This window comes from Pelobates fuscus, chromosome 4, assembly GCF_036172605.1.
Source record: "Pelobates fuscus isolate aPelFus1 chromosome 4, aPelFus1.pri, whole genome shotgun sequence".
Lineage (NCBI taxonomy): Eukaryota > Metazoa > Chordata > Amphibia > Anura > Pelobatidae > Pelobates > Pelobates fuscus.
Window position 1 is genome coordinate 67148150 of NC_086320.1, and position 22808 is coordinate 67170957.

The 22808-nt window shown below is 38.6% G+C and overlaps 1 protein-coding gene across 1 annotated transcript in view; it reads right to left on the minus strand.

Moving 5' to 3' along the window:
* The window catches only part of RIPK2 (receptor interacting serine/threonine kinase 2), a 107938-nt gene that overhangs the window by 80808 nt on the left and 4322 nt on the right, over positions 1-22808 (minus strand). The window contains exon 2 of the mRNA XM_063451270.1: positions 9432-9585. Within this exon, the coding sequence (XP_063307340.1) occupies positions 9432-9585 (154 nt within the window). The remainder of the gene's footprint in view (positions 1-9431; positions 9586-22808) is intronic.

The following is a 22808-nucleotide window of genomic DNA, read 5'->3' on the forward strand; positions in this document are numbered from 1 at the left end:
ATATCGTCGTTCTTGTGGCGAAATTTGTCCCATAGGAATGAATGGCAAAGCTAGAGTGGGAGCTGGCAAAAGCTGAAAAATCAGGACATGATTTCTAAACTGCCACCACTCCCTCATTTTCAAGCCCACCTACACAAATCTTATATCAAAACGTTCAGCTATCCCTGCTGCCACTAAAAATGTCCACGGCTAAGCCATAGTCCATGATTTCACAATATGACCATTTGTTTGCAACTCACGCCGTTCATTGACATTCATTGAAACTCCACTCTGCAAAGCTCACATTTGAAGGGCAATTTCTAAACTGTGACTGTGCCTTCATTTTTAATACTTCAGAGACATACTATTCATCAACATGTAGGTCTGGGTCTTGTGATTCTCACAATATAAAGCTCTTCGCCGTAGGATGTATAGTTAAAATACAACCGTTTGAAGATGGCAACTGCCAAAATACTCTGACCTGTGCCAGGCTGGAGCAGCAAGTGATGTCATAGACAGGGCCTTTTGTACACCTGCTAATGTTTTTATAAATGTATGTTTTAATGTAACTGTAAAGCACTTTGGGCAACAACGTTGCAATTAAATGTGCTATATAAATAAATAATAACAGTTACTCCGCCCACTCCAGTTGTGGACTACCGGTGGAGGCAAGAACACTTCACACAATTTCCACAGAAATTGTAGCTTTTCTAGTTATATCTGCACTACTACAAGATTACTGCAGAATATAATTTGACATTTATACAAATACAAATATTTCTTATTAATATAGGAAGCAATTAGACTTTCTTTTTGTCTAAATTGTATTTTAGGTTATAGCATAGAATCACATATTTAAACATTTCAATACTTCAAACTTTATGAAACTTGTTAAAACACGGGGAGGGATATTCAATACAGTGAGAATTGTCAGGAATTTAAGGCAAAATTATATTTGGCGGTCACACAAAAATGTATTTGATTTAGATTTTTCTTATGTTTACTCACTTTACATTTTGTTAACCCCTTAACCCCTTCAGGACGGAGTCAATAGTGCACGTTCTGATCAAAACAAAACATAAACAAAAACTGGAATTTGCGCTATATGTCTGTTAAACCGCAATTCACCGCTGTCACATTAAGTGCACCCACACTTATTATATATAATTTTGTTCAGGAGAAACAGGGCTTATTAGTTAATTTATCATTAACTATTCATATATGGAACATAATTTATTATGAATAAAATGTAAAAAAATGTGAGAAAATAAGATTTTTTTTAAATTTGTATTTCCATCTTACATTTTAGCTGTGAATGTCATAATACTGTTAGGTTTTACTGCAAGAAAATGCACATATTTGTAATCAGCGATGTCTCACGAGTACAACAGTACCCCCCATTAACAGGTTTTATGGTGTTTTGGAAAGTTACAGGGTCAAATATAGAACGTTCCATTTTCAAATTGAAATTTGCCAGATTAGTAATGTTACCTTTGAGACGGTGTGGTAGCCCAGGAATGAGAATTACCCCCATAATGGCATACCATTTGAAAAAGAAGACAACCCAAGGTATTGAAAGTGGGGTATGTTTAGTCTTTTTTAGTAGCCACTTAGTCACAAACACTGGCCAAAGTTAGCGTTCATATTTGTTTTTATGTGAAAAAAAGCAAAAAACTAATATTTGGCCAGTGTTTGTGACTAAGTGGCTACTAAGAAAGACTGGACATACCCCACTTGCAATACCTTGGGTTGTCTACATTTGCAAAAGGTATGCCATCATGGGGGTAATTCTCATTCCTGGGCTACCATACGCTCTCAAAGGCAACATAACCAATCTGTCAAATTTCAATGTCAAAAAAATGAAATGCAAGCCTTATATGTGACTCTCTAACTTTCCAAAACACCATAAAACCTGTACATGGGGGGTACTGTTATTCTCGGGAGACTTCACTCAACACAAATATTAGTGTTTTAAAACAGTAAAACATATTACAACAATAATATAGTCCATAAAAGTGCAGTTAGTTTGTAAAAAAATGCAAAAAATGTCACTTTTACTTAAAATATCATCGTTGTAATACAATTTACCAGTTTGAAACACTAATATTTGGGTTCAACAAAGTCTCCTGAGTAAAACAGTACCCCCTATGTACAGGTTTTATGGTGTCTTGGAGAGTTACAGGGTCAAATATAGTGCTTGCAAATTAAATTCTCTGCACTTTCTCCCTGTGTTGTCAGGCATGTCAATCAAATTTTAATTAATCAAATCACATAATTATGTTAAAATATTACTTAAATATACACATAGAATTTTAATATATATATGTATTTAAAGTCTACGTGTACACTTATGCAGTTATTTATGTAATTATATATATTTATCTGTATACATATATTTGCGGTTATTTGTATTTTATGTATATCATGTCATTCTAAGTGTATTTTGTTACCAATATATATATATTAATAACAAAATACAGCTAGAATACAATTACATATTAATATATAATTTATATTACATTTTGATTCAATATTTTATTTATTTATTTTATTATTTTATTTATTTATTATTGTAATTATACGTATATATATATATATATATATATATATATATATATATATATTATATATGTAACGTCATTCTAAGTGTATTTTAATACTAATATATGTACTTATATTAGTATTAAAATACACTTTGTATGACGTTACATATATATATATATATATAATATGTATATATATTATATATATGTAACGTCATACAAAGTGTATTTTAATATATTTATTTTATTTTAAAACATGCTTAATTTTTTTTTTTCTTCCCACCAGCAGGGGGACTGTCTGACATTTCAGACAGTCCCCCTGCTGGCAGATCCACAGCCAGCTATAGGGGGCAATGTGATCGCTCTTTGAGAGCAATAACATGGCCCCCGGGGGCTTCTTTTGCCGTGGGAGGGCTACCTGGGCGGGTGCTCCAGGGCTCAAAGCCATTACGGCGTTCTATGCCACAGCAACGGCTTAAAAGCACATTAAATGCGGGACAGCATAGAACGCCGTAACGGCGTTAAGGGGTTAAGGACTGAGCAAAATGTACAAGTTGTAAACAAAACAAAATGTAAACAAGCCACAGAATTTGACTATATGTCTGTTCAACAATAATTTACCTCTTTCATACTAAGTGCACCCACACTTATTATATATCATTTTGTTCAGGAGAAACCAAGTTTTCATTTCATATCAAATGTTCATATATGGAACTCAATGTTCTGCATGACAATTTAACTGTTATTGTCAGAATACTGTTCAGTTTTACTGCAATAAAACCTACATATTTGTATTCAGAAATGTCTCACAAGTAAAACAGTAACCCCCATGTACAGGTTTTATGGGGTTTTGGAAAGTTACAGGGTCAATTATACTGTTTGTCCGTTATTTTTTTTTTTCTTCATAGAAATTTGACAGATTAGTTTGCTGGTCCTAGGTTGCCTTTGAGACCGTATGGCAGCCCAGAAATGAAAATTATCCCCATCATAGCATACCATTAGAAAAAGTAGACATCCCAGGGTATTCAAAATGGGGTATGTCTAGTCTTTTGTAATAGCCACTTGGGCACAAACCCTAGCCAAAGTTAGTGTTCAGATTTTTTTTTTTTTTGCTTTTTACACATAAAAACTGTACTTTCACTGATAATATTATTGTTAGTATATAGTTTACTGCCCTGAAACACTCCTAGCTTTGTTCAGAGATGTCTCACGAGCACCACGGTACCCCGCATATATAGGTTGTATGGGGATTTGGAAAGTTTCAGGGTTATATATACGGCTTGTCCATTTATGTTTTTACACATTGAAATTTGTCAGATTAGTTTGCTGTGTCTAGGCTGCCTTTGAAACCGTATGACAGCCAAGAAGTGAAAATTACCCCCATCATGGCATACCATTAGAAAAAGTAGACATCCCAGAGTATTCAAAATAGGGTATGTCCAGTCTTTTTGTAGTAGGCACTTGGGCACAAACCCTAGCCAAAGTTAGTGTTTAGATTTTTTTTGCATTTATCACATTAAAACTGTACTTTTACTGATAATATCATTGTCATTAAATAATTTACTGCTCTATGGTTTTGAAAAGTTACAGGGTCAAATATACGGCTTGTCCATTTATGTTTTTACACTTTGAAATTTGATTAAGTGATTTTCTGGACTTATCTCGACTTTGAGAGAGTATGACACCCTGGGTAATAACATTTCCATCATTTTGGCATACCATTTTCAAAATTAGGCAACCCAGAGTATTCCAAATGGTGCATTTTAAGATGTTTGGTCTAACCACTTTATCAAAAATGAAGGGCTCACATAGCGATTATAGCTTTATTTGTGTTTTTTCACACACATGAACTCACTTTTCACAGGACATTTCATATTCCTGATATGAGTTATTGCAACAAAGCCTCACTATTTTTTTATTTAACATTGTCTCCTGAATATAACAGTACTACGATGTACTAGATATTCTGTTTTTTAGTGAAAGTCACAGGGACATAAATATTAGATGTCCATTTCAAAGTTGGAAATTTTGCTAAGTGATTTTCTGGGCCTATCTTGCCTTTGACAGAGTATGGTAGCTTGGGTAATACCATTTCCATCATTATGGCATACCATTTTCAAAAGTAGGCAACCCAGAGTTTTCCAAATGGCATAATTTGAGATGTTTGGTCTAGCCATTTTAACAGAAATGCAGGGCCCATGTAGCGATTTATACTTGTATTTTTGTTTTTTTACACACATGAATTGCATATTCACAGGAAATGTCATAATCCTTATATTACTTAGTGCAATAGAGACTCGGTACTTTGATTACACATAGTTTCATGGATATAACAGTACCCCCACGTACCATTATTTCAGATTATGATAAGTCACAGGGCGAAATATATTAGATGCCCTTTTCAGCTTGTAAGTTTGACAAAGTGATTTTCTGGGCCTATGTTGCTTTTGAGAGAGTATAGCAGCCTGGGTAATAACATTTCCACTATTATGGCATACCATTTTCAAAAGTAGGCAACCCAGAGTATTTCAAATGGCATGTTTTGAGATGTTTGGACTAACCACTTTATCCGAAATGCAGGACCCATATTGCGGTTGTAGTATTATTTGTGTTTTTTCACACACATGAACTCAATTTTCACAGGACATTTCATATTTCTGATATGAGTTTGTGCAATAGAGCCTCTGTATTTTGATTACACATTGTTTCATGAACATAACAGTACCCCCACGTACCATTATTTCAGATTTTTATTATATCACAGAAATAGAACAGTATCCCCACATACACTATGATCTGAGGGCAGAGAGGTCTTTAAAATAACACAGAGAGTTACTGTGTGAAAAGTAAAAAAAAATAAAATGGAAAGATTATTTTATTAACTCTTTCAGTGCTAATCGCAGCATTAACCCTGTAATTAGAGTTTTTTCGGGAAGTCACATTTCAAGTACTACAAATGTAGTATTTTGAGTTGTTTGGTGTAGCCACTTTAGAATGGCTAGCGTAAACAGGGGCAGGCCAGGGTCAGGGGAATCCAGAAGTCAGAGTAGTTGGTAAAACAAGCCAATAGGTCGGTACAGGCAGCTTACAAAGTGTAGTCAGGACAAGCCGATGTCAGAAATCAAGGGAAATCAAACAAACAAACTGCCATAAAGTCCCATAAAGAGCGATTCAGAAGTTCAGGTCTGTATGGTAGACTTTGAAACAGTATGTTATTCAGAGGGCGGGTAGAGATGGGCAGGTTGGGCAATAATAACTGGAGTTCTTTCGGACTCCTTTCTTGTAGCAAAACGGCACTTTCTTTGGGGAGCTTTTTTACGGGGGCCAGAGGGGATTCGGAAAGGGAAGTGTTTGCCACAAAGTCTTTGGTGATCTCCTGATTCCAAAGTGGTATTGGGGGACTGGGTAAATAACATATGGGATAAAAGGCTTAGCATGAATTCAAGGAAAGGGCAGGGTGTATCTATGAACTCTCTTTTATGGAGGAGATAGGCATTGAAAATTGCAATCTGGCTCACGTAGATTGCAATTTTCTTGTACCAGGTACTAGTTTTTCGGTTCACCAGATAGGGCTGTATGCAATATACATTATTAAATAATTCTATACTGGTATAGTAGTTGTCAACCCATAGCATGTATCCCTTATTTAACAAAGGAAGGATTAGATCCCAAACAATCGTGCCACTTGTACCCTCAGAATCAGGGCATCCTGGTGGGTCAAGATGGCTATCCTTACCCTAGTAAATGCACAACGCCCATGTGTAACCAGTGTAGGATTCGCATAATTTATATCGGGACCGCTTAAAAGGTATATATTGTTTAAGGAGCAGTCGACCTTTGAATTTCATTAGGGATTTGTCAATTGAAAAAAAAATTCTGAAAATTTGTCTGACAGGAGTTGGATAAAGGGCTGAATTTTATAGAGCCTGTCAAACAGTGGGTCGTTTCTACCAGGACACAGTGCTTTTAATTAAAATGAAGGAATTGCAGCAGTTGCAGGTAGCGATCCCTCTGCATAACCTCAGGGAAAAGAGAGGTAGCCAGGATGCGGTGCCTGCTCCACTAGGACCTGATACTGGGCTTTTTAATTATGCCCATCACTAGGGTTAAAGCCCCAAACCGCTTCATCTCTGCAACATCTATGGGTCGCCACATATTCCTGCGACTATAATGTGACCCTGGATGTGCAGAGAGATACTGCATGGCAAGCAATTTGTTTGCTGAGCCATGAGCTCAAATATGTTGTCCGACATAAAGAGCTCAAAAAAACTAATTGGCTCGCAGTCGTACACTGTTACATTGATGCCAGGTGTAACGGTGAACGGTGAGATGTTTGGGGGCACCCAGTCTCTATCTGGCATTGGGCATTCTGAGCATCCTCTTGTAGGAGGTAGTGGGGCACTGTCACTTGAGGTCTCACTCAGAGGCTCAATGTCAGAGGCAGTGATAGTGTCACTGTCTTACAGAGTGTCACTATCACTGCCTGCCAGAATGGCATACGCCTCCTCAGTTGAGTAGCGACGTGCCATTCTAGGGGGACAAATCAATTATCTAATAAAAACTAAGGGGGTAATTACTCATTTCCCACCTGAGTAACACCCACCCTCAAAAACTCACGAAAAATAAATGTACTGATGACAGTTTCGGCAGCTGCGATCAGTACTGAAAGGGTTATTTTTTAACCCTAAAAAAAGGTCTGCCTGATCAGAGTGCTCTCTGATCACAGTGATCACTGATACAGTACTGTACAGCAGATATACTGTACAGTACAGTGATTATGGCAGCAGGTAAGAGGTTAAGGAAGATTTGGGTTTCTGCGGCTGACACGAAGGGTAAAAAAAAATTAAAAAACAATTTTTTGACCCCCTCCCAAAAAAATGTATATAAGTAAAAATGTACTATAAGCCCTAATCACCCTGAGCACAGTATTAATACTGTGATCAGCACTGAGAGGGTTAAAATATCGATTAAATGTAAAGTTGAATTAAACTTTTAACAAGGTTTACAGTTTTGCAAACTGTAACGGTCAGTTATCTCTCTGCTGCTCTCCTTCAGATCAAAGTGAGGTGAAGGAGAGTGGCTGAGGGAATGTGTGAGCCAATGTTACAATTCAGTAGCTGACACATTGCAACAGTGATCGCAGTGACTGGCTGTCACTGCGATCAAATGCTGCAGATCACCGTCATTGGCCATAGGGGGACTGCCTGGGTTACCAGGCATGTCCCCTGACCACGATCTGCAGCGGGCGAATGGCTGCAGCCACGTGGGCGGCAAGAACGGCAAAGACGTTCTATGCTGCCCGTTGGCGTTTAGAGCCAGACCCTTAAGGACAGCATAGAACGCCCGCCGTCCTTAAGGGTTTAATATAAACTATAATTTATATCTTTGAAAGCATACTTACTTTACAGCATTTTTTCACACGTGCCTAAAACGTTTGCACCGTAATGTAAGTTAAATAAGGTAAAGAGGTGCTCTGAGCACCATAACCACTACAGCACATTTTGCCGGTTATAATCTCAGACGTTCCTTGGTGCCAATCCATGATTCCACGGTTTATGAATGGTTTTTCGAATTTCCAGGCTTTGTTTGCGCAACTGGAAAAATATTAATTGACTGAGGTAACTAAGGCTGAGGTGCATAATTTTGCTCTTTTCCTTGAGATTGTCCCTTCAGATGATTAAACCTCTCCTGTTCACGAAGATATTGTTCTGCTTATCTGTCAGACCCGGACTGGCCGTCAGGCAAACGTCTGAACTTCCTTGCCAGACCAGGAGACTGTATGATCCTCTTGACAGGTTACCATGGCAACACTCAGAGGAGCTTGTGAGAGGACTGAATTCTGCCTCACCCTCACCTGACCACAAGGTATATAAAGTTTTCTTTAAAAAGTAATAATAATAATTTAATAACATGCACATTTTTCCTAACCCTTCCACACAATATGTAGGCCTATACCATTCAACACAGTCAAACACTGGACCTCCCTCACACACACTGCACCCCTCACACACACTGAACCCTTTATCCCCAATAAACTCAAGCGTGTCAATAAATGTGTTTGCACTGATAAAATGATGACACATGTTTACCCCCCTCCTCAGGCCCCAACACCTTTCCATTGGGCCGCTGTGATTTTTTTCCCCCAGTTCGGCCATGCTATCCATGCCTTCTTGATACAGCTGTGGTATGCCAAATTTCTACCAGAGCATTACCTGAGACAGAACCCAAAATGGGTACATGCACTGTCTCTGTGCTACCCATCCATAAGTCCCTATTAGTCCCCTCTACCTTTGAAACCTTGTCTGTTTCTGAATATGTTGACATTCCAATCCTTGGTTTTCTAATTTTGCTGTGGCATGAAGCATGCCTGCTTATTCTGCCAAACGCAACACCTCAGACTGGACACAAATTGGAAATCTTTATAGTAGTTGCCGTGCATCAGGTGACACTCTCAGCCAATAAACAATATGCAAAGTTGCAGATAACATATACAATAATATATAATCGTATTGTAGACGTATGAGCTACTGCTTTAGCATAGCCTAGCACAGCGCTACGGAATTTGTTGGCGCTATATAAATAATAAAATAATAATAATAATATGGGTACAGACCAGACGTACCACAGACCCTTGAAAGAGCCAACTCGTAACTTTTGTGCGGTAGTATTTATAATGCTTAGAATATCCTTTTAAGCATTTGAATACATGCAAGTTCTTGCCTGCAGTATCCTTTTAAACACACAATTAAAAAAATGTAAAAATAAATATCAAAAAATTTTTAACCGAACATGACAGAATGAAAAAAAAAGAATACTAATTTCACGAAGTGTAGTTGTATCTATTGTTCTATATAGAAAAAATGTTATAGTAACGTAAACAAAATCCAACACAAAATGTAATATACAGACCTCATGTAACAGCTGGTTCAACGATCCGCTGGTCATATATTCCGTCACTATTCCCAGTTTCCCATTTTCATTGCAAATTCCTAATATTGGAAGAATGTAGCTAAACCTGGCTTTATGCAAAATCTCAGCTTCCTTTAAGATCTTGTTTCTTTCTCTGTAAGATGTGGGGAAAAGGAAATAGAATATATTTAAAAAAAAAAATGAAAATCCAAACATTTGCTAAAAGTAACTTGTATTAAAGAACATGTTTTTTTTTTGCCAAAGAATTTTGAAGAACATTATTTCTAAATGTATAATGAACTGATTTTAATAAATCTGGGGTTTATTTACTGAACACCACACCAAAACTGTATTCCTAACACCAGGGCCAGATTAAGAACCCAGTGGGCCTGGAGCTGACAATTATGATGGGCCTAATTACAGACTCTTATTGACCAAAAACACTAAAACAACCATACCTCCTAAGCGTTGTGTATCTGATGGAGATGGTGTTGGAGGGAAAGGATGCAGCTGGACGAAAACACATCCTCTATGCTAATCTCTCTCTAATTTATGTTTTCATCTTTCAAGTAAATCCATACCCCCTAATAGCAGTGTCCAGTGAAGCAGGAAGTCAATGGGCAGGGTAAAAGGGTGGGCCACTGACGTGAATCACGTGACCAGACCTGCCAAAAGGGGTGAACATGCCCAAACAGGGGGCATGTTTGTCCAAAGAATTGGAAGGCCAGCCTGGCATGAATGCATGTCAGGCTGCCTGCCAATCACGCAGGCTGTCCAACTAAGGGCATACTATGCAAGCAGCACCATGAGCTTGACATAAATGCATCAAATGATGCACCTACTCCACGCATTCTAAGGACTGTCCCCTAGCACTCACATGTCCACTTGTCTCCTTACTTTCTTACTAGCAGGCAGAAGTTCCTGGTATATAGTCTGGGACAGAGTAAATGTGTGTGTAGTGAGTGTAGAAGAAAGGGGACATGCCACAGTGTTAGAGAAACCAAAGTCTGCATTACCTAAACTAATTTTATTGTCAGCCAGTCCACACAAGTTTTGTTGCCATACATCCCTCTTAAGCTTCCAAACTTAAAGGGACACTATAGTCACCAAAACAACTACAGCTTATTGTATTTGTTCTGGTATGTAGAATCATTCCCTTCAGGCTTTTTGCATTATACACTGACTTTTCAGAGAAAATAACTCCACTAGCCACTCCTTAGATGGATGCTAGAGGTACTTCCTGGGGCAGTACTGCCTAGTGTGCAGCACTGCCATTCAGTGTCTCCACCCTCTGCATGCAGACACTGAACTTACCTCATAGAGATGCATTGATTCAATTTATCTTTATGAGGAGATGCTGATTGGCAAGGGCTATGTTTGACTTGTGCTGGCTCTGCCTGGTTGACAGTCTCAGTCAATCTTATGGGGAAGCATTGTAATTTGCTCAGACCACCACTTCTGATGATGTCAGTTCAGAGGCAGAGCCAGCATCTGCAGACTTGAATACTAGTAAGATTTTATTATATTTAGGGAGGCAATAGGGGATCAGGGGGACTAGATGGTGGTTTTTACATAATAGGGTCAGAAATACATGATTGTTTTCCTGACCCTATAGTGTTCCTTTAAGCAAGAATATGTGAAGAGTAGTTAGGGTTGCCACCTTTCTTGGAAAAAAATACCAGCCTTAATCATGTGTATAATTAATTAGTTATGCATGACATCACATGATGTAAATCACAAGGAGTGACATAAGATAAAATTCTGTAAAATCACCAACAAACTGTTCACAGTTTGATTCTGCTGTATAGAGGAATTGCTCCCAGTGTCTCCCTGTCTCCCAGTGTCTCAGTCTTGCAAGTCACCAAGTGTCTCAGTGTCCCTATGTATCACAGTGTCAGTTTCCCCATGCCGCCCAGCCCCATTGTCTCCAAGTGTCCCCATTGGGGACATTGGAAGACATGGGGACACAGACATTTGGGGACACTGGGAGAAATGGAGACACTGAGACATGGGGACACAGACACTGGGAGACATGGGGTCACTGAAACATTTGGGGACACTAAGACACTAGGGACATTGAGAGACATGGGAACACAGACACTGGGAGACTAGGGGACATTAGGAGACATGTGGACACTAAGACACTAGGGACACTTGTGGACATAGACATGGGGACACTGGGAGACATGGGGACACTGAGAGACATGGGGGACACTGGGAGACTTGGGGACACTGCGAGACATGGGGACACTGAGGACACTGGCAGGGAGACATGGGGACACTGGGAGACATGGGGACTCTGAGTCACTAGGAACACTGAGAGACATGGGGACACAGACAATGGGAGACTAGGGGAAACTGGGAGCCATATGGACACTGAGCCACTAGGGACACTGGCTGGGGGACATGGGGACACTGGCTGGGGGACATGGGGACACTGGCTGGGGGACATGGGGACACTGGCTGGGGGACATGGGGACACTGGGAGACATGGGGACACTGTGTCCCTAGTGTCTCCATGTCCCAATGTCCCTATGTTTCACAGCATCCCCATGTGTCTCAGCGTCCCCATGTCTCACAGTGTCCCCATGTTTTCCAGTGTCCACAAGTATCTCAGTGCCCCCAGGTCTTCCAGTGTCCCCTAGTATCTGTGTCCCGTAGTGTCTCAGTGTCCCCATGTCTCCCTGCTACCTTTCCCCCCATTCCTCACTTACCTAAGCTGCTGTCTGGACTCTTTGTGCTGTGTAGCGGCTACCCCACGGATCAGTGAGTAATAGAGAGAGGCAGGGATATGCTGTAACTTCCTATCCCTGCCTCTCTCCACACACAGTGACCCCTACTGGCCGGTGCTGGTATTGCAGAGTAATCTCCATTTATACTGAGAAAAATATCTGCATTTGTATTGCCGGTATTACTGCAATACCTGCACAGCCAGGCAGCCTCAAATACAGGTGGTGCCAGTAAAATACCAGGCAGTTGGCAAACCTAAGAGTAGTGTATAAAAAAAAATTTAAAAGAAAAAAAAAAGAATTTTTTTTTTTTTTTTAAATGGGCCTATTCCATGGGCCTGGGCCTGGGGCTGCAGCTCCATCAGCCCCTATGTTAATCCGGCCCTGCCTAATGCTTTACAAAGCCCCCACCCCATGTTGTGCTGTATAATTTAAGCTCTATTTCTAGAGCAGTGTCTCCCTTGGTGAAATCGAGAAATGCAGTGGTGCGCTGTCTACATAAAACAACAGTGTTTAGATATTTCAATGCAAACAGACAATCATCTGCATATATTTATCTACCAATAATCAAACATAAAGTGCCATAGAAGTTAAAGCAGAACGTCATATTGTAACCTTATGTATTACTTTCTTCCTATGGTGTTCTGGTTTTACTTTCATGGTACTTTGTGTCAATTGGTTGTTGGAGCGAATACACAGATAAGACCAAGCAGCACTGTTTGTGGTTTTATGTATACAGCGATACACTTCACTTTTGGAATTAGTTTGTACCGATTGTGCGTTTATTGTGTGAGGTTACACATGAAGTGTGCTAGTGGCTTTTGTTATGATAGTCACAGAATATAGTATACACATACTCACTAATTTAGTGCTGAACAAAGTTGTACAGTGTTATTATTGTCTACATTTTTTAATTACCCCTAAAAAGTCACCCATATCACTTTATCTCAGGCTTCCTCAAACTCCGGCCCTCCAGATGTTGCTGAACTACAACTCCCATGATTCTCAGCCTATATATATATTTCATTAATAGAATCATGGGAGTTGTAGTTCAACAACATCTGGAGGGCCGGAATTTGTAGTTTTAACCCTGCAATGTAAAACACTGCAGTATTCTAGAAACGGCAATGTTTCCACTGCAGGGTTAACACATCTCTGGTCGCTGTCTTCCTGACGGTCACCTGTGGTGCTTTTGCATTGACTCATGCATCTGCTGCTTGTAGAGCAGCATTTGATTGGTGCAGAGTGCAGATTTTCTACAAATGTGCACCAACCTCCAAATATCTCACTATGAGAAAGCATTGGATTTGCTGAGATCATCAATATCTCAGCCAATAAGGTGGGGCGGTGGAGAAAGCAAGGGTAAGGGAGAAAAGATAATTACATATACCTTTCTCAAGCACTCCAAGGGGGGCTGGATACTTGTATATTCACTGGATGCTATACCATTAGAAATACATGTTTGTATGTTTAATGTTCATAATACTATTACCAGTACAGAAATATTGCACAAGTGACATTCTAAACTAAAAATAGGCGCAATTTACGAAGTAGTGAAGGGCATATACCAAGAACATGGACACCTCTTACCAACAAATCCTCTTGTTAAGAGGAAGTGTTCCTTTTTAGATACTTCCTCTTGATAACAGTCCTTAAAAGGCTCCCCCTAACCACTATAACAACTTTACGTTATTGCAAAGGTAATTGTTGAGTGCTTTTTTTTTTTTTATAACTGTAAAGGATTTGTAAAATCCCTTTAACCCTGAGTTGTTATTCTAGCAGATGGGTTTCTCCATCCAGGGCTGCCTATATAAATTGTGTCTAGCTTATACATGCAGTGTAGACAAGTAAGAAGAATCGTGCTTTCCTGCCTAAAGAAAGAGATGAGCTGATGGCATGCAAACCGTGAACCAGTCTGTATATAAACTATTGGCTGCTAACAGATCATAAAGTAGTTCCACTCATCCTACGTGATGATTGGAACTATGAATGGGAGATAAAACTTATTCCATAAACTCTTGATTTTGAAACACTGGATTTTGGCATTTGAGATCAGACCAGAATGAGAAGACCCTAATTCAGTACCTTCTACCAGTCCAGGATTTAGGGATACCCTGTTGTGTCTAAAGTGATTTGTTTTTTTCTTTCTAAGAACACCTTAGACAAAATCTTGGCATGTTAGGGAGTACTTGAGGACTGGGTTGGGAACCGCTGCCCTAATTGATGAAACCTTTTCCAACTGAGGGAGCAGACAATCTGAAACTGCAGGCAGCCTTCCTAATCTGGGTGGGTAAGAATATTTTTTGCATACTATTTAAATGGTATCTGTCACTCCTCTGGAATGTAAAGCATTGGATGAAACGCTGAAAATCACCTATAATTTGTGTTAACCTTTTTTCATGAAATGCTACTTTTCCTTTTAAATGTTATGTTTAAAGTCTTAAATTACATCATAATTAAAGGGACACTATAGTCACCCAGACCACTTCAGCTCAGCGCCGGACAGCCACTAGAGGCGCATCTGCGACGCTGGAGGCACATTTCGCCTCCATCGCGCTGAGTGTCCATAGGAAAGCATTGAGAAATATAGCTCTATGACATGAATGTTAAACACTTTAGAAAGTGGTGGCACAATTTAAAAATGTATAATAATAACAGCAACAATGTCAGATAACAAGACTGTCAAGTTTCAACTAGATCGTGGAACAAGTTGAAATGTTAGCACAAAATATCTGATACATGAGGATGTACTACAAACCTGGTATGAGTAATGCATATTAAAAACTTTTTAAAAGGTGTGAAAAAATGAAAGACATGCCTGGCAAACATCTGAAAGAAGTCATGGATTGAAGGTGTGGCCATCAATCCAGAGAGTTCCAAAGGCCAAGTGAGGATAAATCTCCCTCAATTTTATCAATGTTTGGTGGATAATTTACACTCCAGACTCTTTAACTCTTCACAGTCAGGTGAATTTGAAACTCTTGTCTCTGAAATTGACATTCAGAATTCATAACGCTGGCCAATCAATGTGGACAGTCCATGGTTTGAAGGTGAAGTGAAGCCAGAGTAGCTGTGCAAAAGATTCCGTCTCAGCTATGCATCCATCTGTGAAGGTTTCAGAGGCTACATTGATATTGGTGGTGCAGAGAGTCCTGAATATCTCTCTAGACTGGAGTCACTAAATGACCTCCATTTGTCTAAATATACATAGGGATTAAGGAAAGAGCACAGGTAACTTTTTTTTTTTGGTTTTTAACTAAATATTAAATTAAGGCCTAAGGCATTGCTCTTTCTCCTGTTTTTATCCACATACAAGGTTTTGGGAATCCTTGTTTTGTACACTGCTGCCTGCTCACTACCTACTATAGCGAGCGCCTATTACCCTATTTTTTATTGCTTTCATAAGCTTTCCAAATGATTCAATATTGTTGGAGAAAACCTTTAGTAACCATTAAAGGACCACTCTAGTGCCAGGAAAGCATACTCGTTTTCCTGGCACTAGAGTGCCCTGAGGGTGCCCCCACCCTCAGGGACCCCCTCCCGCCCGGCTCTGGAAAGGGGTAAAAACTTACCTTTTTCCAGCGCTGGGCGGGGAGCTCTCCTCCTCCTCTCCGCCTCCGTTCCTCCCCGTCGGCTGAATGCGCACGCGCGGCAAGAGCTGCGCGCGCATTCAGCCGGTCACATAGGAAAGCATTCATAATGCTTTCCTATGGACGCTTGCGTGCTCTCACTGTGATTTTCACAGTGAGAATCACGCAAGCGCCTCTAGCGGCTGTCAGTGAGACAGCCACTAGAGAATTAGGGGGAAGGCTTAACTAATTGATAAACATAGCAGTTTCTCTGAAACTGCTATGTTTATAAAACAATTAGTTAACCCTAGCTGGACCTGGCACCCAGACCACTTCATTAAGCTGAAGTGGTCTGGGTGCCTAGAGTGGTCCTTTAAACTCAATGGGCATTTACGTACATAAATAATTTAGAAAAAAATTCTAACAGTATTGAATCATTTGGAAAGCTTATCAAATTGAGGTGTAAGTGTAGACTATCGGGAAAACCCTATTGATATATTCTAATTCAGGAAGAGAAATTTACCAAATGGTTACTTTACTGACCTGTAATTTTATATAAAATGCTGTCAGGTCTATTTTCTGAAGTCCATAGGGCCTCGTTCTGAATTGAGCAAATCATCTGGTAGCATATAGTGCATTTTCAATTCAGCCACTGTTCACAATGACTGGATTTTTATGATATATGCTGTATATCACAAGATATCTTATATGGTGTATATTGTGCCTTAATTTGCCACCATTGTTTCACCAATTTACGTCAATGTTTGTGGTGCGGAAAAAAAATGAAATTTTGTTTACATACATGTAGCTTTTTTGCTGGGTATTTATTCCCCTTAATATGTGCCACTATCATAAAATCCCCTAAATTATGCTCAGTTACATCTTTTGAGTAAAACAATATGCCAAATGTATTTTTCAATGCTTTCCTATAGACGCTCTGCATTTAATTCCTCCAGCGTCGCCGATGAGCCTCAAGTGGCTGTCCAGAAGACAGCCACTAGAGGCTGGCTTAACCCCAAATGTAAACATATCAGTATCTCAGAAACTGCTATGTTTACATCAGGCAGGGTTAACCCTAGAGGGACCTGGCACCCAGACCACTTCATTGAGTTGAAAAATGAGACATAAAGGCCCATAAAATCCATCTAAGAAAATTCTAACTATAGGACCTTAAATAGCCTTGTCTCTGATATATCACAAAATGGGGGTATCGTTGTACTCAGCAGATGTAGATGAACACAAAATGGGGTTCTGTACAGGAATAGAACACACCGGCTTTACGAAATACACATTACAAAATCCTTGTTATGTGTATATGCCAAAATAGAGAAAAAACACACTTTTACTCCAATATTTAGCAGAGATTGGCGATAAAATTGCTACGTAAAAAATGTCAAAATAACCTCGGTAAATAGCCTGTGATGTCTACTTTATAAAATATATACTTTTGTGCGGCAATTTTGTTTTCTGTGATGGATACTAAACCTACAAGACAAACATACCAACTTCTAAAATTGTTTCACATTGAAATTTTGTTTTAGTCCTTGTATTTTGTGACCTGTAACTTTCAAAATAGGCTGAAATCCTATACATATTATGTACTCTATAAATCAAGACACATAAATACATTTATTTTGAATTACTTTTTCTAAGCTGGACATATTATGCATGTGTTATTGCCAAAACTGTGAAAAAAAAATAGTTTTTTTGTTCCCATTTTTTCGGCGCTTTTTTTTTTATAATTAATGAGAATTCATATATGTATATGTGACATCGAATTAAAGCCCATTTTGCCTTCTAAAAAATGGTATATAATATGTGGTGCAATAAATGAGAGAGATACAAATTGTGGTTGAACACAAACCGCAAAATATACAAAAATTGCTTGTGTCCTTAAGGGTAGGCCCAGCTTCTGAAGCTGTGTCATTAAGGGGATAAGTAATCAGGCAGCAACAAGCACAAACACAAATAGAAACAACGTTCAGACATTCCTAAAACTCTCAAGAAGGGTGTAACTATCTTTTTATGACAGTTCAGTTATCAAAACTCTCTGAATTATGTGTTTGCCTTTGTTCATGGATATGGGATCTCATGAAACTTAACTAAGTATTAAAAAATAATTCATCATGAAAACATCTCTAGTAAGCATTACAAATGTTTTTATTATTTTAGAGTCACTGATAACACTACATATAAAGGTTTTTATTAATTATTGGTACAAATAAAATGATTTTAACAAAAGCAGATGGTACTAAATACAGATTTATTCGCACAAGAATTCAAAGTTAATTTGAAATTTGAGGTCAAAGTAGCTAAACTGGAAGTATGGCTTACTTTTTTCTAGATTTTTTTTTACAGTTTGGCTGATATGACTTCAAATTTATTGTACCCTGACTATCTCAAAATGCAGGTAAAATACAAAATATAGAAAATTGCATAAGCGACTACAAAATTCAAAAGGGGGATGGAAAACATTAGTTATGAAAGGCTAGAAAAAAATGCATTTGTTTTCTTGAGGAAAAAGGCATCTCAGGGGATATGATAACGATTTGTACTAAACCGTAAACATTGGTATAGTGCTATGTGCTCAACTGTTCATTAGCAGGAATATATAACAGACAACAGGACATCCATGGAGACTGGAAGAAAGAGGTTTTCACTTACAGCAAAGGAAAGGTTCCTTAACGGTAAGAACAATAAAAATGTGGAATTCTCTTCCAAAAGAAGATTAGCTTGTAAATCTTTATTTATTTTTGGAAAAATACAATATTCAAGGATATAATCAATATGTATTTGAACAGGTTACTGATTTAAGGAGAAATCTAATTGCCATTATGGAGTCAAGAAGAACCCCGCCACCTTCTGTGGCAAATTGGAAATTGCTTCAAATTGGGGGGAGTGGGGCGAGGACACTTCTTTTTTAACAGCTGTGTTTTAAAGGTTAAACTTGATGGACTTGAGTCTTTTTCCAGGCTAGATTACTATTTTACTTAAACATGGAGATAATGTTTAGAAAACAGGTCCCTTAGTGTGACAAACAAAATGACAGTATGACATGTTTTTCATTTCTTCCAACATTTCAAATGGTCAAAGAGGGCAGTCTTCAGCGTATTCCTTTCATTAAACAAACTTTTTAAGAACCTGCCAATTGTGACCTGACTTTGTATGCAGCCCATTAGTAACCAACAATAGTATTTCTAATTAAATCAGTCATTGGACAAGTCTGTTTGTATATGCATTGTTTATTGGTGCATTGTATGTATTAAGGTGGTGTATATTTATATTTGTGATCCCAAACAAAAGTGGTCCTGTGGTTACTAGGAAAATGAATAATAATAATAATAATAATAATAAAAAACATAGGGATGATATAATAGATTGGTCCTTAATCTTTTGTCAGGTGCCATAATTATGAACATGGCATTAGCTTGAGTTCACGTTTTTTAATTTCACTAATTGGTTAGGACCTATTCTTCACATATACTATTATTAACATTAGATTACATTTTGCATAATGCCTCAATTACACTTTGCAGTGGCATGTGGGCTACTATTGCTGTAGTGATGGTAAAGCTACTAGAGTAAACATTCTATGGCCTATTGAATATGATGTGAAATGACATGAGGATCCATTATTGGATCCAGACCTAGGGGATATGAACCACTGATCTATGATGCGGGGAATAAAAATTAACATTTTAGGGTTACTCAAAGCACTTTGGTAATTTGAAGTGATCAAGGTGCCTGGAGTCACTGTGAAACGCTGCATATACCAAGTTTAACTCCTTGACTGCCTGATGTGTAACTCATCCAGTGACATATGGTGTTATCAGTCAGCCCGTTACTAGAGTATGTCAGTTATGTGCATTGTTTGTTTGCAGTGTGCATTTCATTGGCTGAGAGTGGTCAGCTGATGCTTTCAAACAAAAAATGGCGACTACGTCGGTTTCCCACTTCTGTAGCTCTGCATAAACCAGAAGTGTTGCTTCTTCACAGCAGGGAGCCTCAGGGCCAGTCTGGGACACATGTAACTAAACGGTTTGCTTTATTATGTTTGCCAGACCAGGGTACTCCTATCATCGTAATCACTATAGTGGCTGTGGTGGTTATGATGCTTGGAATAACATTTTAAATACTTTGAATTTGGGGCACAAGAAAAAAAAATCTTGGGGAAAAAAGGATGATTTTTTTTCGTTTAATTTAAATCAGATTTCTTTTAATAAAATGCATTTAAAGGAAATATCCATCTAAAAATAGTTATCTACTTAAGATGCATTAAAGTCCAACGATTATTCAGCATGGAATAGGGATTAGTTATGTAGCATATTTAAATTTTTGGTAAATTTATTATATTAATCAAAGTTCATTTGTGTCTGCAGTGATAACATGGTTCTTTTCACAGCAGCATATTATATGTTAAAGCAGCTGCAGACAATGTTCGGCACACCAGAAGTTGTGGACTACATCTCCCATAATGCTCTTACAGCCATTAAGCTGGCAAATCATCAGGGTTGTAAGTGTAACTCCACCTCCGGCAGCATCATGAGAAGGCCAATAGAAAAAGAGTTCCAGGCTGGCTAAAGTCAATTCCGTGCATATTCTTTGCACAGTGGTTAATTCAGTGACTGAAAGCATTTGGCCGATGCTCACGGCCAATGAATGAGCAGGGGGATTGCATTCAGTTTCTGCACGAGGCTTGACACCAGTCAGGTAACCAGGTAAGCGGACAAACCATTGCAGTTTAAGGTATTTTATTATTTATTTTTTTTAAGATATTTTGTTTAACCACATTAGTTAACGAATACAAGAATATGTATGCTATGTAACATTATTATTTTGTTAATATGAGTAGTCAACCTATTAAACTGGAGACAGTTTGCCTTGCAATAATTTAATTATTATCTACACATTTTCAAATAGTATAGAATGGTATAGAACAAAATCAGTTATGGTATAACTAATCAGAAAAGTTATTATTCTATATAAAATCTGTCCGGTTGCAAATGTCAAAGATTATTGCAACCAGCAAGAATTAATCTTTACATTTAAAAATCATGATTTAAATCAAGTCTTACCGACTAGCAATTTAAATCGAATACAACCTGATTAAAATAATAATATTGTATTTTTAACGCAAAAAAAATTGTCAAACCAGACTTGAGTTTTATGTTTTCAAACAGCAAAGTAAGAGTGATAAAGCACGCTGAAAATCTAATGGAACAGTTGCTGTATTGAGAGCGTTATTAGTAGCTGAAAAAAGAGCCGTGTTAAAGCTATTGAAAAGCTCAGTGTTTTGAAACTTGTTGTCTAGATAGTAACATTTTAAATCTGTGCCCCTAATATTATCCTGTTGGCCAACAAGTAACCCTACTATTACAGATTTCTATAAACAGACAGACATTCTTCCTAGCGCACCCTGTATTTTTGTTGTTCACCTAGCGCACCCTGTATTTTTGTTGTTTCCTGCTCCCAGATTTATTGAAGGGTTTGAGGGTTGCCCTTCCCCTCAGGTGTGCAGCTCCTTTCACCTCTGTGATCAGTACTGTAGCGCTGTTCCACCCCAAATTCTATTCTTCTGTATGTCTGGAAAAATTCCAACCACCATTTACATAGTTATTCTCTAAAGTGAGAATTCAATGTGAAAAAAGGAAAGGTATGGAACCAAAGGTTCCTATGTGGAAGAGTTATAAATATGAAGGGAGTCCCTACCTTTAATAATCCTAAGGGTATAGGGAAATAAAAAAGACAGGAGGGAAAGATGTATGTATTATCACTGAGGACTCTGGTGTGGGATTGAGTATAGGGAACCACTAAATCTGATAGTCCCTTGTACCTGCCTTTTCAGAACCTTATAGAGTTGTTACCTATTATTCTGTAAGGCAGGGAGACTAATAAAGATGTGTTCTTACTATTAATATCTTTATCACTAAGTTTCCTTCGTGTTAGGGTGCAATCAAATACTAGCCATACTGTCATGGTTTGTGTCATACAAAAGTGCACAACTTAGAATCCCCTTAATAATATCCTAGTTAGCTAGGATGCTGCAAGACTGACAATCAGTCTTGGCATATTAAGTACAGGGGGGTTGTGAGGTCGTGTCACTGACTGACTACCCGTCTATGCGGGAAATTCTCCGCTAGAGGATCATGACAGTTTAAATCCAGCCGCAGGTTACATAAGGGAGGTTCTAAAAATGATCGACAGCTGCGTCACTACATGACACGATCAAGCCACTCCCCCATATGCAGCCGTCTGCTCCCACGTGTGCACCCATTGAATATGGGAGGGTACGAAATAGGGCATTTTGGTCGCATGCATTTTGGTCGCATGCATTTTGGTCGAGACAATCTGGTCGCCATGCATTTTGGTCGCATGGCATTGTGATTGCATGGATTTTTGTCGCCATTTTTACCATAACAAAAAATATTTTTTTTTATTGGTTTTGATATATAGTTATTAAATATTTGGGTGAGATTACGTTTTTTTGTCACTGATTTCGGTCTACCAAAGTTACACAGAATGAGCGCACAATTGTAACCCGTAACCCGGAACCCACTACCCCTAACCCTATCCCTAACCCTAACCCTAACCCTAACCCTCTAACCCTAACCCTAACCCTCTAACCCTAACCCTTACCCTAAGATATTGACACCTTATATTACCCAAATGACACCTTATATCAAAATGCGGCCAAAATGAATGGCGACCAAATTGCATGCGATCAAAATTTGTCGACCAATTTGTCACAACCAAAATGCATGCGACCAAATTGCATGCGATCAAAATGGTTGATATGGGAGGGTACATGGGAGGTCCTATTCTGATCGACAGCCATGTCACTAAATGACATGATCAGACCACTCCCCTATATGCAGCTGTCCGCTCCCACGTGTGTACCCATTAAGACCACAACATCTTCAGGTCACATGGTCTATACAGCACTCCAATCAAAATCTGGTTGGCATCCTCTGACCAATCAACGGACCGTTCAAAACGGCGGGATGTATACACATGATTGATACACAACGGTAAACTGTTTCAAGTTGATTGCTACAATCCCTCTGTCGGTCTTTCTTTCC